This window comes from Petaurus breviceps, unplaced genomic scaffold (genome assembly GCF_028583685.1).
Source record: "Petaurus breviceps papuanus isolate PSGF00001 unplaced genomic scaffold, PetGlider_PUasm1.0 184, whole genome shotgun sequence".
In the NCBI taxonomy this organism is placed as follows: Eukaryota; Metazoa; Chordata; class Mammalia; order Diprotodontia; family Petauridae; genus Petaurus; species Petaurus breviceps.
The window spans coordinates 16,400,878-16,422,601 of NW_027185793.1; the positions used below are offsets into that span (position 1 = coordinate 16,400,878).

General features: G+C 39.3%; 1 protein-coding gene and 1 pseudogene across 2 annotated transcripts in view; one reads left to right on the forward strand and one right to left on the reverse strand.

Annotated features, from left to right (window-relative positions):
* The window catches only part of PRRC1 (proline rich coiled-coil 1), a 39,060-nt gene continuing 17,336 nt past the window's right edge, over nt 1–21,724 (forward strand). The window contains exons 1-6 of one of the 2 annotated variants that reach the window (XM_069088176.1): nt 1–55; nt 283–366; nt 6,897–7,015; nt 10,558–10,962; nt 12,703–12,863; nt 16,974–17,076. In XM_069088176.1, coding sequence (XP_068944277.1) covers nt 6,916–7,015; nt 10,558–10,962; nt 12,703–12,863; nt 16,974–17,076 — 769 coding nt within the window. In that variant the 5' untranslated portion in view covers nt 1–55; nt 283–366; nt 6,897–6,915. Of the gene's footprint in view, nt 56–228; nt 367–6,896; nt 7,016–10,557; nt 10,963–12,702; nt 12,864–16,973; nt 17,077–21,724 lie in introns of those variants that run through there. The other variant, XM_069088177.1, reaches the window with a different exon arrangement.
* LOC138161350 (dnaJ homolog subfamily C member 17 pseudogene) lies at nt 13,037–15,359 on the reverse strand (annotated as a pseudogene).

Genomic DNA, 21,724 nt, shown 5'->3' on the forward strand with positions numbered 1-21,724 from the left:
GCCCCGAGGCTCGGCCCTCCCGCCCGTCGGCCGGCCCGCACCGCCTCGACCTCAGGTGAGCCCCGGGGCTGACGGGCCGGTCTGGGGGCGGGGTCCTCGGGAATGTTTGCGGAAGGAGCCTCGCTGGGGCCTGAAGCTGATTAACCGGGGACTGGGCGAGGGCGGGAGCGGGGACGTGGCAGCCGCAGCAGGTGGGCGGCCCCGAGCCCCAGCCATCTTGCTCTCCGGGAAGGGGGGGTGCGGGGCCCCGCCGGAGGCTTCCAGCCGCTCCTCTTCCACCAGGTCCGTGATTCCCCCGGCCGCCCGCAGGTGACCCTGGCCCACGGGCACTGCCTTCCAGAGGACGCCGCAGCGGAGCGCCCTCAGGTGAGCCCCCCGCCCGTGAGTACCGCCGTGGAGACCGGGATGGGGGAGGCGCGCCGCCCCGCTGTTTCCTCAGGTGTCTGCGTGCGATCACCCCCAGACTCACACTGTAATGTGGTGTGGGGTGTCTCTGCTACGCCTCGGGTAACCCTGGGCCTTCCAGGATGGAGGCCAGCTTCCTGGCCTCTTCAGTTCCCCCAAAGAAGTTCCAACGACAGCCCATTTTTATCCTGTTAGAGATAAGGATGAACAGGTTCTGGAGCACTCTTGAATATGAGACACTTAAGATTTCTAAAAAAGTGTGAGACTTCATTATCTTACCAATACATTATGATCGAGTCATTTCATCCATAAACTTCAATCTAGTGGCTTCCTGTGAGTCAGACACTATTCAAGGTAAGAATACAAAAACAGAAGTGAAATCGTAGTCCTTGCCGTCGAAAACAAAAAATAATAGATGCCAGTGATTGGGGAGGGGGTACTAGCAGCAGTTAAGCTGAGACTTAAGGGAAACCGGGGATTCTCAGAGCCAGAAGTCAGTCGTTAAGCATTTATTAAGAACCGATTTTGCCAGGCACTATACAAAGAAAAACAAAAAGCAGGTCTTGTAGATGAGGACCTCACAATCTAACGGGTGGACATTATGCAAAAACTGTACAAAATAACCCAGGGAAGTCCCTAGAATTAAGAGGGATAGGTAAAAACTTCTTGTAGAAGTTAGAATTTTAGCTGATACTTAAAGGAAACCAGGGAAACTATGACGGGGGGATGAAGAGGGAGAATATTCCAGGGGTAGGAGATAGCTAGAGAAAAACACTGAAGCCAAGAGATAGTGTCTTCTTCAAAGAACATTGAGGATGCTGAAGAATATATGGTGGGATATGGGAGATGATGTGGGAGGGGATGTAAGACTTAAGAAGACCAGCAAGGTTGGTGGAGGCTAGGTTATAAAGGACTTTGAATGCCGAACAGGATTTTGTATTTTATTCTGGAAGTTTATTAAGTAGTGATGAAATGGTTGACTCAGAGCTTTAGGAAAGCAGCTAAATGGAGGACAGATTGCAGTGGGGAGAGACTTGTGGCAGGCACACCACAAACTAGATTGTTGCAGTAGTACAGGCATGAGAAGATGAGAGCGTGTACCGGGGTGATGGTAATATCGGAGGAAAGAAGGAGCATATCTGAGAGATGTAACAGGCCTTGGCATTGACTGCCCTCCAGCTATGAGAGAATGACAGTACAAAGGCATGGAGACTGAATGTCTTGTACAAGGAACTGTAAGTAGGCTAGTTATAGCTGGATTGTGAAGTTCATGAGGGAAGGAAAGTAGCCTGGAAAGGTGGAAGGGGGCCAGGTTATGAAAAGCTTTAAAAGCCAGAGGATTTTGTATTTGATCCTGGAGGTAACAGGGAAATACTGAATCTCATTGAGCATGGGTCAATCACCTTTGCAGCTGAAGAGACTGTCAGTAGTTTAGACCATTGTGCATGAGGACTTAACAAGAGTGGTAGCTGTGTGGATGGACAGAAAAGGAGGTATTTGAGAGATGTGAATGACAATTTGACAATGGATTGGTTAGGTATAGTGAGAGTGAGGATTCTTCCAAGATGACCTTGGTAACTGGGAGGGTGGTGCTCTTGACTAATAAAGAAGCTAAGAAATGAGAGTTTGGGTAGAAAAAAGTGAGTTTGAGAATCATATCAGGCATCTACTTGGAGATATCCAAAAGGCAGTTAGTGGTGAGGAACTGTAATTTGGGAGAGAAACTGGGCTAGATACATAGATTGGAATGATCTACATCAAGATAAAAGTTGAATTTATTGGACCTGCTAAGACTAACAAGCAAGATATAGAGAGAAAAAAGAAGAGGGCCCAGAGCAAAGGTTTGGAGGATGCTCCAAATGCTCCCATGATTAATGGGCATGACACGAATGAAGAAAGCAAAGGAGACTGAGGATGAACAGTAAAAGGAAGCATTGTCATGGAAGCTGAAACAGAGAGTGTCCAGGAGATGATGAAAAAGGATGCAGAGAAGTCATGAAGAATCAATGCTGAGAAAAGGTGATCAGATTTTGAAATTGAGGTCATTGGTTACTTTGGAGATGGCAGTTTCAGTTGAATGATGTCTAAAAGAGAAGAGATGATAATAGATGCTGTCTCTGAGAATATAGGAAGGGATTGACCACATCATCATCACTGAAGGGAGTAAAGGTGGAAGGAATGGAAAATGATATGAAAAGGCTTTGAGATAACAGGTTAAGGTTGAAGAGAGAGTTCAGGGGTAAATGGTTTTTATTTTCTCAGTAAAGGGATGAGGTGTTGTTGCCTTCAGCTGAGAGAGTGAGGAGGTTAGAGGAGAGAAGTTTTGGAAGTGAATGGGATGTAGAATCAATTAAGTAGTAGTAAATGACTGCCTTACTGCCAGGAGGGTACAGCTGATATAAGTGTATAGTGGGCCCAGCAGCTGATTGCTGCGTGGTTGCTGCTTTCCTCTAGGTTTGTTTCAGCAGCATGTGAGTAGGGAGACATGTGGTGAAAGTAATTCATAGTTGGAGTTTACCAAGGATTGAGCAGCACTAGAATAGGGGCCACTCAGATCAAGAATATAGGACGGTGTGGAGTAGATATTGTTAACTAAAAGATGTAGGCTGGAAAAAGAAGAAAATGAAGCCAGAACAGGGTCGGTATAGGAACATGCTAAGGGATAGACTATGGCCAAAGTATGGATGAAGAATAGGTTTAGAAGGAAGAAACATAAGGAAAAGAGAGAGTGATCTGAATTTGGGGTCAGAAGACTTTGATTCTAGTCCTAACTCAACTTAGCAACTCTGTCACCTTGGACTCGATGAGCTAGGGCTTTCTTTATCTGTATTATGAGGGTAATAATACTTAGGCTACTTACTTCAAATTGTTGCTGTAAGGATTAAATAACGTAATGATATATGAAGTATTTTGTGATCCTTGAAGCCCTACATAAATGTAAACTTTTGCTATTCTTAGTACCTTACAGAAATCCATGATTTCACCCCCATGCATGCATAATTCACCAAGGCCAATTATAGTCCCTTCATTCCCTATTAGATAGTCTTTATTATTTACTTTGGCTAAAGTTCAACTGGGGACCAGTCTTGGGATGAGCTTGCTTAATTTTAGAATATTCCTTGGCTGATGCACATGCTGTCAGGATGGTTTGTACTTAAAGCCTTGCAGCTTGGTCTAGGATCTACCCAGATTTTGTGAACTATTGCTGTGTCCTGTTAGAGCCTAGGTTCACCTTCACCCTGTGATCATTCAATGAGGTAAAAACTTAGAGAGCCCTATGGTTTAATCATATTGAAGTGCCCCTAAATATTGTTAAGGATATAAGAAGATTGTGTGCATGTAAGTAATTGAAACTGGCTTATAAACAAAAAGGAACTTAAATATTTCATTGAGTATTATCTTTCAGAGTGGTTAATGTCAAAGACCATTGTACTTATTCTGGTAATAACATTCTTACTTAAGACTTTTTTGTAGCTCTTCTTTTGAAATTGCTTTCAGTTGGGGTGGCTAGGTGGCACAGTGAATAGAGCACCAGCCCTGAAGCCAAGAGGACCTGAGTTCAAATCTGGCCTCAGACACTTGACACACTTACTAGCTGTGTGATCTTGGGCAAGTCACTTAACCCCAATTGCCTTCCCTCCCCCCCCTCCAAAAAGCAAAACAAAAACAAAAAACAAAAAAAAGAAGGTGGTGAAAGAGAAGGAGTTTGCCTCATGCTAATGATCTTGTACATGAGACTGCTTCCTCTCTGTTGCCTCTCTATGTCCTAGCATGCTATCTTCTTCCTGCCAGGGAAGAATGAGTATGACAGAAGTAAAGGAGAAAGTTCTTAGAAAGGGTTGTAGTAAAAGAAAGTTACTAAAAATAAGAGGTGGAAGGTAGGTAAGATTTTTAACTACTCTTTTTTTTTTTGTAAAAAGTATTTTATTTTTCACTAATGCATTGCGGGTGGAGTTGTGAACTGATCCAACCTTTCTGGAGAGCAATCTGGAATTATGCCCAAAGGGCTATAAATAATTTCATACCTTTTGACCCAGCAATATCGCTTCTAAGGTTATATCCCAAAGAGATAATAGAAGTGGGAGATAGACCCGTATGTACAAAAATATTTATAGCAGCTCTTTTTGTGGTAGCAAAGAATTGGAAATTAAGGGGGTGCCTCAATTGGGGAATGGCTGAACAAGTTGCATGTTGGAATACTATTGTGCTGTAAGAAACGAGGAGCAGATGGAATTCATATTTACCTGGAGAGGCTTATACGAACGGATGCTGAATGAGAAGAGTAGAACCAGGAGAAATCTGTACACAATTACATACACAACGTATGTGTGATGACCAACTTTGGTGGACTGGACTCTTCTCAGCAATGCAGTGATATAAGTCAATCTCAAAAGATGGAGAGAGATGTCTACATCCAGAGAAAGAACTAGGAAGAACTGAGTTTGTATCCAGATTGAAGCAAACTACCTGATCTTTTTCCTTTTCTTGTTTGGTTTTATTTCCTCTTTACCATTTTTCATTCCATCTGATAGAATCCGTCTTTATAATCTGACTAATGTCTAATGTGAAAGTATTTACAGATCCTATACTTGACTGTATGCTGCCATGGGGGGGCAGGGAAGAGAGGGGGACAGAATGTGAAACTCAAGGAATTGTGGAATTGAATCTTGTAAACTAAAAGTAAACAAACAAATTAATTTTAAAAATATTTTATTTTTTCCAATTACATGTAAAGATAGCTTTCAACATTCTTTTTTTTATATAAGATTTTGAGTTCCAAATTTTTCTCCCTCTGTCCCTTCCTTCCTCCTCCCCAAGACGGCAGGTGACCTGATATATATGTATAGACATGTTAAACATATTTCCATATTAGTCATTTAACTACTCCCTTAAATGAGGACAGAAAGAGAAGAGGCAAAAGGAGGAAGAAATAGATTTTTCTCTCCACTTTAGTTAGTATTTCAAGAAAATATAAAGAACTGAGATGATAGAATGGACAAAAGGAAATGGAGAGGTAGACAGGGAAGAGCCTGTGGAAAAACATGCTCAGTAAAGTAGGGTAAGTAAAACTAATTCTATGAGCAAAGTACTTAAAAGAAGAAAAGGAACAAAAATAAATATACATTTATGTGTATATATGCACACATAATAGATGGAAGAAAACATAAACCTAATTATTTTTAAAGCTCTTATTGATATATATATATATATATATATATATATATATATATATATTTTTTTTTTTTTTTTTAAGCAATTGGGGTTAAGTAACTTGCTCAAGGTTACACGGCCAGTTATTTCTGGGTGTGGTGCGAAGTATCAGAGCCCAGATTCAATCCCAGGTCATCCCGACTCTGGTGCCGGTGCTCTTACTCACTGCGCCACCTGGCCTCCCCTCTTATTGATATTTTGCTGAGAAATAAAGGTGATGTAAAAACAAAGTATACCAAAAATAAATAAATAAAATCATTTAAATAGATACAACAGATTAACCTAAATATGGAATTGTAAGGGGAATACATATAATATGTATTATCTTTTTTTCCTTAGACTTGCAATTTTGTCCTAATTTCTATTTTAAAGTTTATTCAGATTTTATAACTCATCAGTTAAGATTACAACCTTGCTTTTTCTATGTTCATGTACACCATAGTAGAATGTATTGTTCTTGAGGTTAGGCACTATTTTGCTTTTTTCTTAGTATCTCTAAATGCTTAGCATATACATGCTTATAAATTCTTCTTCAATTAAATTGATCATATTATCTCTGATATACTTTCCTTTCTTAACAAACTGATGCAGAGCCATTGATTAATCTATTTTAGAAAGTCTGTGCTTGTCATGTTTGTTTTGGAAAAGAGTTAATAATAAGCATGCTGTTTTTTGCTACGTAAATAGTCTGTCCGTATTTTAGAAAAAAAATGATTTTAAAAAAACACTGCAATTTTACCTAACAAAAATTTGATTGTCTTTGTCAGTCTAATTCTCCATTGGTAATGAACACATTAAAATAATTCTAGCGATTTGTATTATGCTTGCTTAGTAAGAAAGTATATCATTTAGTTACTTTTAAGTTATTGTTATAGATTATTAAATTGTGTCTTTAAAAAGTTAATTCTTTTTAAATTTTTAAAAATTCTCCTTCAACTTCTGTCATACTTGTGATTTTGTAAGTGTGACCTATGAGGTAAATGGGTTGCTGACCTACAGTTTGTAGTGTAGGATATTGTGAGGTTAAGTGACGTGATCTTGGCATCGTAACTGTCCAAAGTTGGACCTGAATCCAGATCTTCCCGACTCCCAGATCAGCTGTCTGTCACAGGTGAATGTGAATGCTGTAAAGACCATCCTTTTCACATTGTCTTTGGGAGTTTATACATAAAAAATTTTTTAACAGACGTTTTTTCAAAAAAGTTATAAAAATTGAAAATAATTAAGTGTTGTTCTTTAGTTGACTCTGTGATTTAAAACTATGTATATCGTATTTACAGTATATGACATCAAAGCAAAATGATGGAAGAGAGTGGAATAGAGACGACGCCACCTGGAACTCCCCCCCCAGCTGCTGCAGGAGCAGTAATTACAACATCTACTACACCTGGCCCTTTAGGTATATGTGGTTGCTCAGCAACTAATTTACTGAGGATTTTTTTTGAATCTCTGCAAATAAAAGAATGTTGGCTTTTTTCAAAATTAGTAAAAATGCATGATTCAAAAGCTACCTTTCTAAAATTTTAGTATTTGTGAGAGAAAGAAGAATTTAAAATAATTAAGTGTCTTTTTGTTCATTTGACTTTGCTAACTTTAATTTGAAATAGTGCTGGCAAGTTTTTTTCCATTTAATTCCAAGAAAGAAAATGTAACTTGTGAATAGAATTGTAGCTTGGGCCAAGCGCGTATAACTGACCAATTTTGTCAGTAGGTATTTATGGTGCTTAAAATGAGGGGAAAAATTATTCCTATACTTAAAACTGAAAATTAAATAGGAAAACCATAGAAAACACAAATAGTATATAAAATTCTATCATAAAGCACTTGATTCATTCATATATTCTATTGATTTTGTATTTGATACTGTTTAGCAGTTTGTATTTGATATTGTATGATTTGTGGTACTTGTATGCCATGTAATTACAATTCATCTTTTTGTAACAGTAACCAAAAAAGACCCATTTATTGAATGACTTCTATGAACCAGACATTGTGCTAAGTACTGATCATTCAAAGAAAGGCAGAACTCAAGTAGCTCACAATCTAATGCAGGTGACAGCATGAAAACAAGATACAGAGGATAAGTTGGAGAAAATTGCAGCGGGGAGGTAGGAAGGGGCTAGCACTAAAGGGAAACAGAAAAGACTTCTTATTGTTTGGGGGATTTTAGCTAGAACTGGAAGGCAGCCAGGAGGCAAACGCAGGAGAGAAGAGAATTCCAGGCTTGAGAAATAACCAAAGAAAATGCATGGTCAAGATCTGGAAGATCTTTCTCAGTCAGTCAGCTAGCATTTATTAAATGCCTTCTATGTTCCAGGCACTATGCTAAGTTGTGGGGACACAGAGAAGGGCAAGACACAGTCCCTGCATTCAAGCAAGTCATAGTCTAATGGGACTGACAATATAGAAACAACCGTGTACAGATTTTTAGGATAAATTGGAAATCATTATCAGAAGGAATACGCTAGCATCTAGGGGGACAGGGAGAGGCTTCCCGTAGGAGGTGGGGTGTTATCTGAGACTTGAAAAGAGGCAGTGTTGAAAAAGGAAAGCGTTCTAGGCATGGAGGACAGTCAGTGAAAGTGTTTGGAACAGGGAAAAGAAGCATCTTGTTCAAAGAATGGTAAGGAAACTGATGTCACTGGATCAGAGAGTATGTGTAGGGGCATAAGGTGTCAGAAAGCTAGATATGTAGGAACAAGCCAGGTTCTGAAGGGTTTCAGAACCCAAGCAGAAGATATTATATTTGATCCAGGACCTGGTAATGGGGGAACACTGGAATTTATTGAATAGGGAAGTAATATGGTCAGAGCTACATTTTACGAAGATCATTTTGACAGCTGAGTGAAGAATGAACTATAGTGGAGAGAGACTTGAAGTAGGGAAACCATCCAAAAGATTCTTATAATAATGGAGGCATGAGGAAATGAGTTCCTGCACCAGATTGATTGCAGTGTCAGAAGAAAGAAGGGAGTTTATTTGAGAGATGCTGTAAAGGTAGAATTGCTAGAACTTGACTGATTAAATATGGGATGTGAAAAAGTAAGGAGCTGAAGATGACATGTTGTGAATCTAGGTAACTAGTAGTAGTAATAGGGAAGTTGAGAAGAAGGGAGAGTTTGTGGCGAAAGAAAATGCGTCCATTTTGGGACATGCTTAGTTTAAAATGTGTATGAGACATCCATTTTGAAATGCCTAACAGGGAGTTAGAGCTGCAAGACTGGTAGGCAAGAGAGAGTTTTTGTTGTTCAGTCATTTCAGTCTTATCCAACTCTTTATGACTCTGTTTGGGGCTTCTTGGCTAAGATACTAGAGTGGTTTGTCTTTTTCTTCTCCAGCTAATTTTACAGATGAGGAAACTGAGGCATACAGTCTTGCCCACAGTTATATAGCCAGTAAGTGCCTGAGGTTGGATTTGAACTCAGGTAGTCCTGATTCCAGGTCTGGTGTTCTATCCACTATGCCACCTAGCTGCCCTAAGAGAGAGTTAGAGCTGGATAAATAAATGAGAGTCATCTGCCTAGAAATGATAATTGATCTTATGGGATTTAATGATTTCATCAAGTGAAATAGTACATAGGAGAGGAGAAGAGGGCCCAGTACAGATTCCTGTGGAAAATTTATGGTTAGTGGATATGATTTGGTTAAGGATCCAGCAAAGGACAGAAAAACAGAAGGAGCAATCAGACAGGTATGAAGGAACCAGGACTGAGCAATTTTTTGGAAAATCTAGAGAAAAGAGTATATCAAGGAGAAAAGGATGATTTGACAGTGTCAAAGAGCACAGAGAGGTAAAGAAGAATGAAGATTGAGAAATGACCATTAGATTTGGAAATTAAGAGATTGTTAGTAGTTTTGGAAAGAGCAGTTTCAGTTGAATCATGGGTTCAGAAACCAGACTATAGATGGATAAGAGAGTGAGAGGAAAGGAAGTGGATGTATTGATTACAGATGGGCTTCTCAAAGAATTTAGCCATGAAGGGAGGAGAAATGTAGGATGGATGGAGCAGATAGGGGTTTTGTTTTTTTTGTTTTTTGAGGATGGGGGAGACAATGAGTGCATTTGTAGGGAGTAGGGAAGCAGCCAGTAAGACAAATTGAAGATTAGTGAGAGGGTTAGAATGATAGAAGGGGGAGTCTGTTAAAGAAGAAAGGATTGAATAGGATCACCTGAGGGTTATTGTTTTATGTGAGGTAGGAATGAGAGAGGAGATGGGGAGGAAAGCATCTGAGTTGTGAGGTGAGGAAGAGGGAACAAGAGGGTTATCTGAGCAGTCTCCGTTTTTTCAATGAAATTTGAGGCAAGGTTCTTAACTGAGAGGATGAGGGGTATAGTTTGAGGAGAGATGAAAAGGTTTGGGAAAGGCGCTGTAAGTTGAATAGTGAATTGATTAGGGAGTCATAAAAGGATGGCCTTGTTGCAGTGAGTGCCCAGTTGAGGTTATGTAACAAATTTATACCCAGTAAATACTGGGTATTTACCCATCACGATTTTCCCCAGTTCAGTTCAGTGGGTAAATAGGATTGAAGACAGTGACTGGTGGAATTAATCCAAGATTGAAACAAGGAAGCAAGGTCTTGAAAAAACACCATATAATTGAACTGGTTTGCTGAGGTGTGTAGGTGGGGCAGGAAGGAGGATGTAGCTAGAGCAGGGGAAGTGAGCAGTGGAGAGATGGACGTTGTCTGTACCCAAGTGTATTAATAGTGTCCTGAATGTTTTCTGACAGTCTTCTGAGTAATGTTTTTGAATTGAGAAGAGTCAGGAAAAAATGAGAAGCAATGAAAAAAATAGCATAAAACCATTAAAACAAACACGTCTTCAACCCACAATCACTGTGGAAATTCCTTTTTATTAACTCACATGATTCAATTTACTTTCTGTTACTGGATTTTTTTAATAGGAGATTGTCGGTAATATTTTGATTTTTTTTCTTCCAGCTTCTTCGATATCATTCTCTTCACCTAATACACCCTCAATGCAATCCTTACCGCCACAGACATTCTCTACATCTGTGCCGTCACTTGCTCCCGTGAAGAGTTCAGCTTCTTTGCCTTTTGTGCCATATTCTCCAGTCTCTGTCTCATCTCCTGTTTCTGCCGTCCCACTTCCTGTTTGTTCGTTCCCCTCTGCTGTTTCCCCATCAGCGGCTACAGTCGTCAGTGGCCATGCTCCGCCCCCGTTTCCATATTTTGCTTCAAGTGCTGCTTCAATTTCTCCTCCTTCTGCCGGTCCTCCTATAACAGGATTTTCTGTCGATTCAGTCTATGACATCACAAGGGGTCATGCAGGAAGAACTCCCCAGACACCTTTGATGCCATCATTTTCTGCCCCTGCTGTTACAGGTAATTCCTCAGCAAGCGTTTCCTAAAATGTATTCCTCAGTACGTGACCTCGTGTGCACTTGCTGATGAAGTTCAATGTACGTCTTAGTTGTAAAACAGGTTTTGAATTGCATTTTGAAGACTTAACAATAGCCTTAAAAATTTGGCTGAGAATTCTACGATAGACTTCTGTTCTTGGCATCATAGGAAAATTTACCAAGGTAAATTGAAGAAGTTTCTAAAGGTCCAGTTAAATAGCTACATGGCCTAGCGAGTTTTGTGGTTCAAAGGAATAGATGTTCAACCAGCTCTCTAAAAAAAAAAAAACCACTTTTACGTGCCAATAGTGCTGATGGACATATGCTTTTGGAGAACAAATTCAACTCTATTACTCTTGGACCGTTAGCATCTTCAACTTCCTGCTGCTTACCATTTCCATTGAGAAAAATGAGTGATATATGTTGATATGATTTGTATTTTTTTAACACTCTTTTAGCAGGTTCTGGCTAGCGGATTTTCTTGCAATAGTTTATCATGAGGCATGAATATTATATTTATACCTGTCTGCATATAAATCTTAAATTTGAACTAGATGGTATATCTCTGCTGAAGTCCTACTTTGATACCTCATTGTGGCATTGAGTTAACTTTGGGTTCTTAGAGACAATTCATGATTTAACAGATCCCTAGCCCAGAATGGCCCAACCAACCTGGAATGTGCTTCAGTAAAGACCTTACTATGGATTATGTATTGTTTTTTGAGGACCATTTTGTTTTCCAAGGGCCAAATAAATTCAGAGACCAGCTTTATTCGTTACTAGATTGTTCATAGGGTAATGACCTTTTTTGATATAGTAAGACTTGAAGAGCGTTTACTGAGATGTAGAAGAGTTGAACTCTACATTAGTGGAGGGAGCACTCACGTTGATTGAAGCCAAGTATGTATTATACAGTGCTTATATTCATTCTTATATATTGTGGTGTATTATGGATGTATACATTATTTTTATATGTATAAGGGACTAGTGCTCAAGATTTCAGTATTATGCATAAGTAAGTTTATTTTCAACCTCAGTTTAAAGCTAGTTAGATGAAATATATATACCGATATTGTCCATGCATTGCAGATGAATAATAAAAGAAGGAGGCTTTCCTTTAGAAAGAGTTTAGGGTATAATTAAATAAAAAGTAAAGTGAATTGTTCACAAGAACAACCTCTCAAATCTGAAATTTTCTAAAGGGAGATAGAGTGGAAAAGAAGGGAGTGATTTCCTCTCCAAATCTTCATGAGCTTACATTACTTGGAGTTGAGACAAGAGCTTAATGACATTTATCTGCCTCATGAAGGTAGTAGGTAGTCACCAAGAGAAGGGCAATTTGAGATATGTATTAGCAGTAAGTATCTAATTTGGGAAACCCAAAACACAAGCTTTGGATGAACCCAAAACAAGAATTGGGTGGGATCCAAGTATTCCTTACAACCTTCTGGCATCCCTGGGACCTCTCTGGGGTGAGCCTGACCTCTGTAGTAAGGTTTTTGGTTTGGATAATTTTCTAAGCCACATAAGGCTAGGTTCAGACAAAATTTAACAAATGATAAAAAAAATAACCCACAGACTATTGATGAAATTTTTGCTTGGGTACCTAGAATTTAAAACTGAGACTGATTTAATATCATTAAAGATGTATAATAACTGAATTACTAATCTCAGATCTCACAGAAAAAGCAAATGTATGTATTTTTTAAATGTGTTTGTTCAGGTATGTTGTCAACTCCTATTTCTCAACAAGCCAGTTTGACATCTGTGCCACAGGGACCGAGAAGTGGCTCAGCTATCACTTTCCCAGAGGAGCATGAAGATCCTAGACTGGCAAAGGTTCAGAATGAATCATCTGCTGGTGGTATCTGGGGCTTTATCAAGGTAAAGTATTTTTTTTGTCTTCCATGAAGGGGAGAACAAGGAAAGGAAGACATGCTTTTGTTTCACTGAAACAGAATTAGGATAGATAAAAAAAAATTTTTTTTAAATAAGCTCAAACTTAAAAAATTTAAATTGAATAAAAATTCATTAAAATGCTTGTTATTGAAAATCTGAATATATTTTACATTTAAGATATATTAAGATTTAGTGATCACTACAGAAAAATTATAACATGTTATCTTTTAAGAGTGTTTTATTAATGGGTCAGTGAATTGTGAATTCATCTATTGTTTCCAGTTTATTGAAGTTTCCTGATGATCCGCTTTGGATTTGTAAGCAAAGAAGTAATAATTCTTCTCCCCAGTTGTAATCAGTGCTAAGTCAGTCTAAAAGAGATTTTTATTCAAGAGTAAAAAAAATATATTACTTTCAGATCTTTGATTTGTTTATATAGACATTTGTTAGCAAATATACATGTGTGTACAAAACCAGTCCTTCAATAGTACATTGTTTTAAGAAGTTAAAGGAAGGGGGCGGCTAGGTGGCACAGTGAATTGAGCACCTGCCCTGGAGTCAGGAGGACCTGAGTTCAAATGCGGCCTCAGACACTTAATACTTACTAGCCATGTGACCTTGGGCAAGTCACTTAATCCCAATTGCCCTGCCTTCCCCCCTCCAAAAAGCAAATAATAATATTTTTTAAAAAGAAGTTAAAGGAAAAGATTTTTCTAAAGTTCTATAATTCTGCCACTGAATAAATATGAGTAGGGAAGAATAATCTAAACATAAAGAGACCACAAATGGAAGAGAAACTTTTGAAGCAGAGTGTTTTAGAAGAAATGTGTAAAGGTAATAGTAGAAAGTATTGTATAATAGAGGCAGTGTTAGTTCTGTGATATACCTTTTTATTATATAGCCTCATGTACCAAATCCTCACTCTTTTGAATGCTAAATTATTAAGGAAATGCAGGAACAGAACAGTGATATGCTCCACCCATGTATTCAATATTAGCTCATAGGATGAATATAAATCTCTTTGTCTGGAGCTGTCATCACATGCCCAGAAACCTTGGATACCACTTTGTGTGGATCTAGATCAAAGAAGTAGTTAAGTAAAACAGTACATCAAGACCAGCAAAAACAGTCTGAGGCCACATTGAGCAAAGGAAATATCATTCTTATTCTCTCTCTCTCTCTCTCTCTCTCTCTCTCTCTCTCTCTCTCACACACACACACACACAAAAATGATGATGAGATAGGTGCTATTATTTTTTTCCAATTTTTAAAAAGTACATATAAAACATTTTTACCTTTTTTTTTACTTTCTTTCTAAAAAAATTTATTGAAGGTATTAATTTAAGAGAAGGAGGGGTTCTGCGGGGCTACGTGGGCATGCCCTCCTCATCCTCCTTCTGCATCTACTCGATCAGCTGTGGCCGTTCTGCTGCCTGGTGCATGCGCATCATGAGGAGGCTCTCATAGTCCCTTTCTGACAGCACGGAGCCCTGTGACAGTCCTGAGTGGGTGGTGCCATTGCCACTCACTGCTCCCTGGGGCTGACCCTCCAGGCAGGTGATCTTCAGAGGGTTGACGAAGCCCACTTTGTTCTTGACAGCCAGCACTGCAGCCTTGATTGAAGCAAATTCCACCACAGCACTCCCTGTCTTCTTACTGGAGATGACCAGCTTGAGCACTTCACCATACTTTTGTAGACTCTTCAAGAGGACGTCCTTGGAGTGACCGCCTTTGGGCTCATCCTCTTTTTAACACTTCCATTTTAACTTCAGTTTAGGTGTTACTTTGCCTTCAGGATCTTCTGTCTTTCCTTTTAATCTCTGTTCTTGATCTTGGCCTATCTGCTCCTGGATCAGCCTCTGTTGTTCTTCCAGCTGCCGAGAGCCTTCTTCTCGTAGGTGTGAGATCTCTTGTTCTAATGTGCTGGCACTTTGACTGTCCCCCTCTACCTCACTCCCTTGGGCCTGGGCTTGCCTCTCCCGGGCCTCAAGATCAAGCTTCACTTTCTTTCTTCTCTCATCAAGTTTCTGAGTCCTTTCGGCTGCCTGTTTCTTGGCTTTCCTGACCTTGTCATACGCTGCCCAGGCTGCAGCATCTGACAACACCTCCAAGGCCTGGGAGAGCTAATGGAAAAGCTCAGCTGCTTGGGAATTATCTGGATTTTTGTCTGGATGGCATGTGAGGACCTTTTGTCGGTATGCTTTCTTCACCTCCTTGTCAGCCGCCTTCTCCCCAACTCCCAGGAGCACGTACAGGTCCATTTGCAACAACTCCTTGGTCACTGCCATAGTCCAGATCCCCGAAACCAGCGTTTTCCACCTCGAACTACCTTTACCTTCTTTTTTTAAGTTTGGAGTTTTAAATTCCCTCTCTCTTCATCCCCCTCTCATTGAAAAGGCAAGCACTTGGATCGAGGATATACGTATCCAGTCACGAGAATCTTATTTCCATATTGTCATGTTGTAAAAAAAAAACAGACCAAAAAACCCCCCAAGAAAAAGAAAGAAAAAGTGTTCTTTGTTCTGCATTCAGCCTCCCTCAGTTCTTTCTTTGGAGGTGAATAGCATATTTCATCATAAGGACTTGGGAGTTGTCATAGATCATTGTATTGCTGAGAATAGCCAAGTCATTCATAATTGATCATCACACAGTATTGGCAGGTGCTATTATTATTCCCATTTTACAGATGAGGAAATTAAGACTAATGAGATTAAGTGACTTGCCCTAGGTCACATAGCTAGTGTCTAAGATTGAATTTGAACTCAGATCTTCTTTGCTTCAAGTTTAGCAGTCTACCTACTGTGTAACCTAAATGCTTATATATGTATATATGACTGATAATATATGTGGCATATATCTGAGAGGGAATATATAGCATATTTTTAAAATTCTACAAATTTAACCAAGACCAAATAATACTATTATTTCCATATTAATAATAGAAAAGACAATAGTACATGAAACTGAGAATCTCTATAGGTTTATTTTCTTTTTATATATAAAATTAATTGAACATGGAATGTTCACATCTATCCTTGTCTATGATTTTTTTTAGTCTTCATTTTCTGTGCATTAGAAATGTTTCAGTGACCTTTTTCTTTTTGGGGGGGGGGGGAAGAGAGAAATACCCTATCCCTAAACTCGCTCTGTTCCTGAAGTTGAAAAAGATTAAAGAAGAAAAACAAAACCCTCATAACAAATATGTAGGCAAGCAAAACAATATACCAATTTGTGTCTGAAAATGTATGTCTTAACCCACATCTTGAATCCATCACCTTTTTAGAAGATGGATAGCATGCTTTTTCATTCCTGTGGAATCTTGGTTGGTCATTTCATTGTACACGGTCCTTAGTCTTTCAAAACTCTTCCAAGTTGTATTGTTATTACATATAATGTTTTTTTTTCTGTTCCTGTATACTTTATTCTGCATAAATCCATAAAAATCTTTCCAAGTTTCTCTCAAACTGCACCTTTCATCCATTTCTCATAGCACAGTATTATTCTGTTGCATTCATATTCCATATTTTGGTCAGTTGTTCTTGGCTATGACTAAAAGAACTTTTATGGGCCCCTTTTCTGTTCTTTGATTTCTTTAGGGTTATAGTTGGCCTGGTTTTTAATTGGAGAATGTACTTGCTTGTGAAAAAGGGCAATTTCTGAAACTAGTTTAAATTATAATTTTTATATTTAGAAGTAAGGTCAGAACAGATAGGAAAATAAAGCAGACTTAACACTATCAGCATAGTTTCTCTCATATAAAGGCTGTCAGTCTGGAAGTAGGTTCTCTTATCCGAAAAGATAAGAAATTTGAAATGCCAAAGTATTCCAATATCCGTGAAATATGCTATCGTTAATTCTAAAGATATCATTATTGCAAAGGCGTTTGACTTTAACCTACTTTCTTGGGCATGGGATTTTTGCAGCAAGTGAAAAAGTGTAATAAGATGGTGCTCACCTTAAGGGCCTGAAAGGGCGACTCAGATTTATTGTTAGAATGAATGTTTATATGTTAAGAGCCCATAACAAGAAAATGTTTGTAAAAGATCATATACGTAATGTAAATATAACTTGTATTTGCTTATTTCTGTGATGCAGGGTGTGGCTGGGAATCCCATGGTCAAATCTGTGCTCGATAAAACTAAACACTCAGTAGAAAGCATGATTACTACGCTGGACCCAGGCATGGCTCCATATATCAGTACGTAACTGAATCAAACCGACAACTACTAGGTTTGATGCCTTGTAAAATTTAAATGGATCATATACTACCTTGTAATCAAATAATTGTGTGGAAGTGTGTACTTGCAAGTAAAACTTAGAAGAAAAGTTAAAACATTAGTTAATGTTTTTATTGTAAAATAGACATTTATTATAAAAAATACTTTAGTCATATTTTACAGTGAAATTGCTTTTATTCAATATATGTGTTTGAAGTAAGGGTTTTACAGAGTATATTTTATTTGGAGAGGCATCGTGGTAAAGTTAATTGGATTTGGAATTAGAAACACTTGTGCTCTAATACTAGCTCTCTCACTTTGGGCAAAAATTTAAACTCTTAGTCAACTAACTGGATTTATTGGTAGGAAGAAGTCCAAGTTCCAAGTATTTAGTCATCAGACCTATTTGAAAATGTAGAATTAGAAAAATATTCAGATAGCTCTTTCACAAATAATCATCAGACAAAAAGAATAATTTTATCAAAGCCAAAGCTACCTTATACTGGACACTGTTTAAAAAAATCATCATACATGAGATAATTCTGTTCTCCATAAACTGCTTTGCCTCATTAGGCAGATACATATACAAGGTTGGGGTGCTTTTTCTAGGACCAGCACCTTAGAAACTCTGACCCCCATTATAATTTTCAGTTTACACGGACTGACCAAGTTGAGGAATACAAGGATTAGGGAGCTCCTTACATTGCCTGAGGCAGTCTGAGAAAGAGGATCACAGTGTTCAGTGCTCAGAAAGAAAAGTGAAGCAGAGGCAGCCAGCTTGCGCAGCAGACCTGGAGTCAGGAAGATCTGAGTTCAAATCTGGCCTTAGACACGATTAGCTGTGTGACTCTGAAGTCCCCTAACTGTTTGTATTTGGCAAACCTTAAATCACTATATTATTATCATTGTTATCACCATCATCTTTTTTTTATTTTTTTTCCATTTTTCAAATGCTTTATTAACTTCTGATTTACATCATTCATTTCCACCAGATTTTGAGTTACAAATTTTCTCCCCCTTTTTCCCCTACCCACCACCCCAAAATAGCAGTCCCACAGGCTCTCTCTCCTCCAATCAGCTCTCTCCCATATTTTCTCCCATACCCCCTTAGACTTTTCCAAGTAGGGCATGGTGGATCTCTATGCCCCATTGCCTGTATATCTTATTTCCCAATTACATGTAAAATAGTATTAATAATAGTGTGTGTGTATATATGTATATTTAAACATTTGATTTTAAAACTTTGAATTCCAGATTCATTCCCATTCTCCCTTGTCACCCACCCTAACTGGGAAGATAAGCAGTTTAGTATAGGTTATACATGTGTAGCTAATGCAAAACAATACCATAGTAGATATATTGTAAAAGACTGACTATATTTCCCTCCCTCCTATCCCACCTCCCACTTGTTCTGTTCTCTACTTTGATCCAATCCCTTTTCAAAAGTGGGTGCTTCCAACTTCCCTCCCTCCCAGCCTGCCCTCCCTTCCATCATCTCCCCTCTCATCCCCTTCCCCCCCTACTCTCCTGGTGGGTGAGATACCCTATTTAGTGTGTATATCATTCCCTCTGTGTGGGATACAGAAACCCTAACCCAAATTGACTACTCAGAGAACTCTCAAAGTGAAGGTAGAAAGATTTATCAGAATCTCGAAAGAAGCAGGCAGTCCAGTCTGGAACAGCACCTAGAGAGAGGAGGCTGAGGTACAGAAGCCAAAGCTAGGTTAAATAAGCAAAGGTTACATGCCCCTCCCAAACATTAACCTAATTATTACTAATCTTGTTAGATAACATACATAATACATGAGGTCCACTATGCAGGTGCAGTAACAACCTCAGAATACTGTACCCCCTCCAGTCTAACCTAGATACATCCTTATCTGGGCATGGGTGCCCCAAGGCACTGCCTGTTCCCTGATTGGTCAAATCCACCTGCTGCTGTCAACTCCTAACGTTCTACATTATTTCATTTTAGTATTATCTAAGAGTTCTCTGGGAACTCAACTCCCTTCCAAGGCTACTGCCTCAACTCCCCCAAGGACTAGGAACTCAACTTCCTCCCAAGGCTACTGCCTCTTACTTTTTATCAATAGTCTTGTTCAGCAATTCTTGAAGTTCTGTAGAAACTTAACCCTTTGTTACCTTTCACACTACCATTCCTTTCCCCAAACTCCCCAATCTAGAAACACCTCTAATTTGGTCTCAATAGTTAATCCAGTCAATTGTATTAATACTCAGTAGTTCTTACATTACCTTCAAATATACAATGACTTACATATATATGGGGAAACAATACTGAACTTAGTTGCAAAATACAAGGAAGTAATAAGAATGTATATATGATATTCAGAATGGGGAAACTTCACTGTAAGTCATTCCAACAAACCTCCCCAAGCCAAACTCAGTGAGAATAAGGTTGACCCATTCCCTTTTGCCTTCCTATTCTTCCCTTCCATTGTAACCATTTTCCCTTGCCTCTTCTATATGAGATAGTTTACCCCATTCTGTCTCTCCCCATCTCCTCTCATTATATTCCTATCTCACCTCTTAATTTCACCTTTTAAGTATCATCCCTTCTTATTAAATTGGTCATGTGCCTTCTGTCTATGTATACCTGCAAACATATATACATACATTCACATATGTATTCATATGCCCATATACCCTCATATATAGACATAAATATTTCTATTCCCTTTAACTATTTTCATACTGAGAAAAGTTTCATCAATTACAATGATTGTTTTTCCATGTAGGAATGTTAATAGTTCAACTTTGATAAGTTCCTTATGATTTCTTTTCCCTGTTTACCTTCTCATGCTTCTCTTGCTTCTTGTATCTGAATGTCAAATTTTCTATTCAACTCTGGTTTTTTCAGCAAGAATGCTTGAAAGTCCTCTATTCCACTGAATGACCATATTTTCCCCTGAAACATGATACTCAGTTTTGCTGGGTAGGTGATTCTTGGTTTTAATCCCAGCTCTTTTGACCTCTGGAATATCATATTCCAAGCCATTCTATCCCTCAGTATAGAAGCTGCCAGATCCTGGGTTATCCTGATTGTGTTTCCATAATATTCAAATTGTTTCTTCCTGGCTGCTTGTAATATTCTCTCCTTAATCTGGGAATTCCAGAACCTGACTATAATATTCCTAGGAGTTTTCTTTTTGGGATCTTTTTCAGGAGGTGATCGGTGGCTTCTTTCAACCTCTATTTTGCCCTCTGGTTCTAAAACATCAGGGCAGTTTTCTTTGAGAATTTCCTGGAGGATGATTTCTAGGTTGTTACTTTGATCATGCCATTCAGGTAGTCCAATAATTTTTAAATTATCTCTCCTGGATCTATTTTCCAGGTCAGTGGTTTTTCCCATGAGGTATTTCATATTGCCTTCTATTCTTTCATTTGTTTGGATCTGTTTAACAGCATCATGATTTCTCATAAAGTCATTAGCTTCCATTTGCTCCAGTCTAATTCTGAAGCAATGATTCTCCTTATGGAGCTTTTAAGATTCTTTTTCCATCTGGGAAATTCAGCTTTTTAAGACATTCTACTCCTCATTGCCTTTTTGAGCCTCTTTTGCCAATTGAGTTAGTCTATTTTTTAAGGTGGTATTTTCCTCAGTCAGGCTGTTGACTCTCATTTCATAATTTTCTGGCATCGTTCTCATTTCTCTTCCCAATTTTTCCTCCACTTCTCTTATCTGCTTCTGAAGGTCCTCTATGGCCTGTAACCAGCTCATGTTTTTCTTTGAAGCTTTTGGTGCAGGTGTTCTGACTTCACTGTCTTCCTCCTGTTCCATGCTTTGCTCTTTTTTGCCCCCAAAATAGGAGTCTAATGTTGGAATCTTCTGTCTGCTTTGTTTCCTCTGCCTGGTCATATCGCCCCTCAGTCACTTAAACCCTGAGCTTTTTGCCACAGTAGGACTCTGCCACCTCACAGGGGAGCTTTTGTCCCAAACGCTGGGGTTTTCTCAGCTGCTAGAGGTATTAGATGGGTGCCCTCTCTGAGGCCTCCACATGCTCTGGCAAGTTGGACACATACCCCAGGACCTCCACCTTAGACTGCAGTACAGATCCAAGCAGGTTAAAGCAAGAGCGATTACCCCTCAGACTGGTGCTTGGTCACCCTATACTCTGCAGGCCTGGAACTGAAGCTGCCACATGGCTGCGGCTGCATGCCACGGCTCCTCAGCGGCCCTCCCAACTACTGGGTCCCAAAGTCCAGACTGCACTCACTTCTCACTTTGTCCTTCACATCTATGTATTGATAAATCTGGAAATGGCCACAGCTAATGTTGATCTGGGGTCCCTCTGGCCGGAGGCTGGTCAGTCCTGCCCTGGGGCTAAAGCCTTGGCACGGGGCTGGGCTCAGCTCCCAGAGCGCTGTGATGGCCGATTCCTGCTGGCCTGCCGGGATGTCCTCAGTGGGAGGTTAGCTTCTCTGTGTCATTTTGTGGGTTCTGTAGCTCCAAAGTTTGTTCAGAGTCCCCTTTTTACGTTGATTGGGGAAGGTGGAAGCCGTAGCTGCTTGGAGGTCCTGCTTCTACTCCACCATCTTGACTGCGCCCTATCACCATCATCTTTAATCTAGAAATATTTAGTTCTAGACCAGGGGTGAGAAAACTGTGGC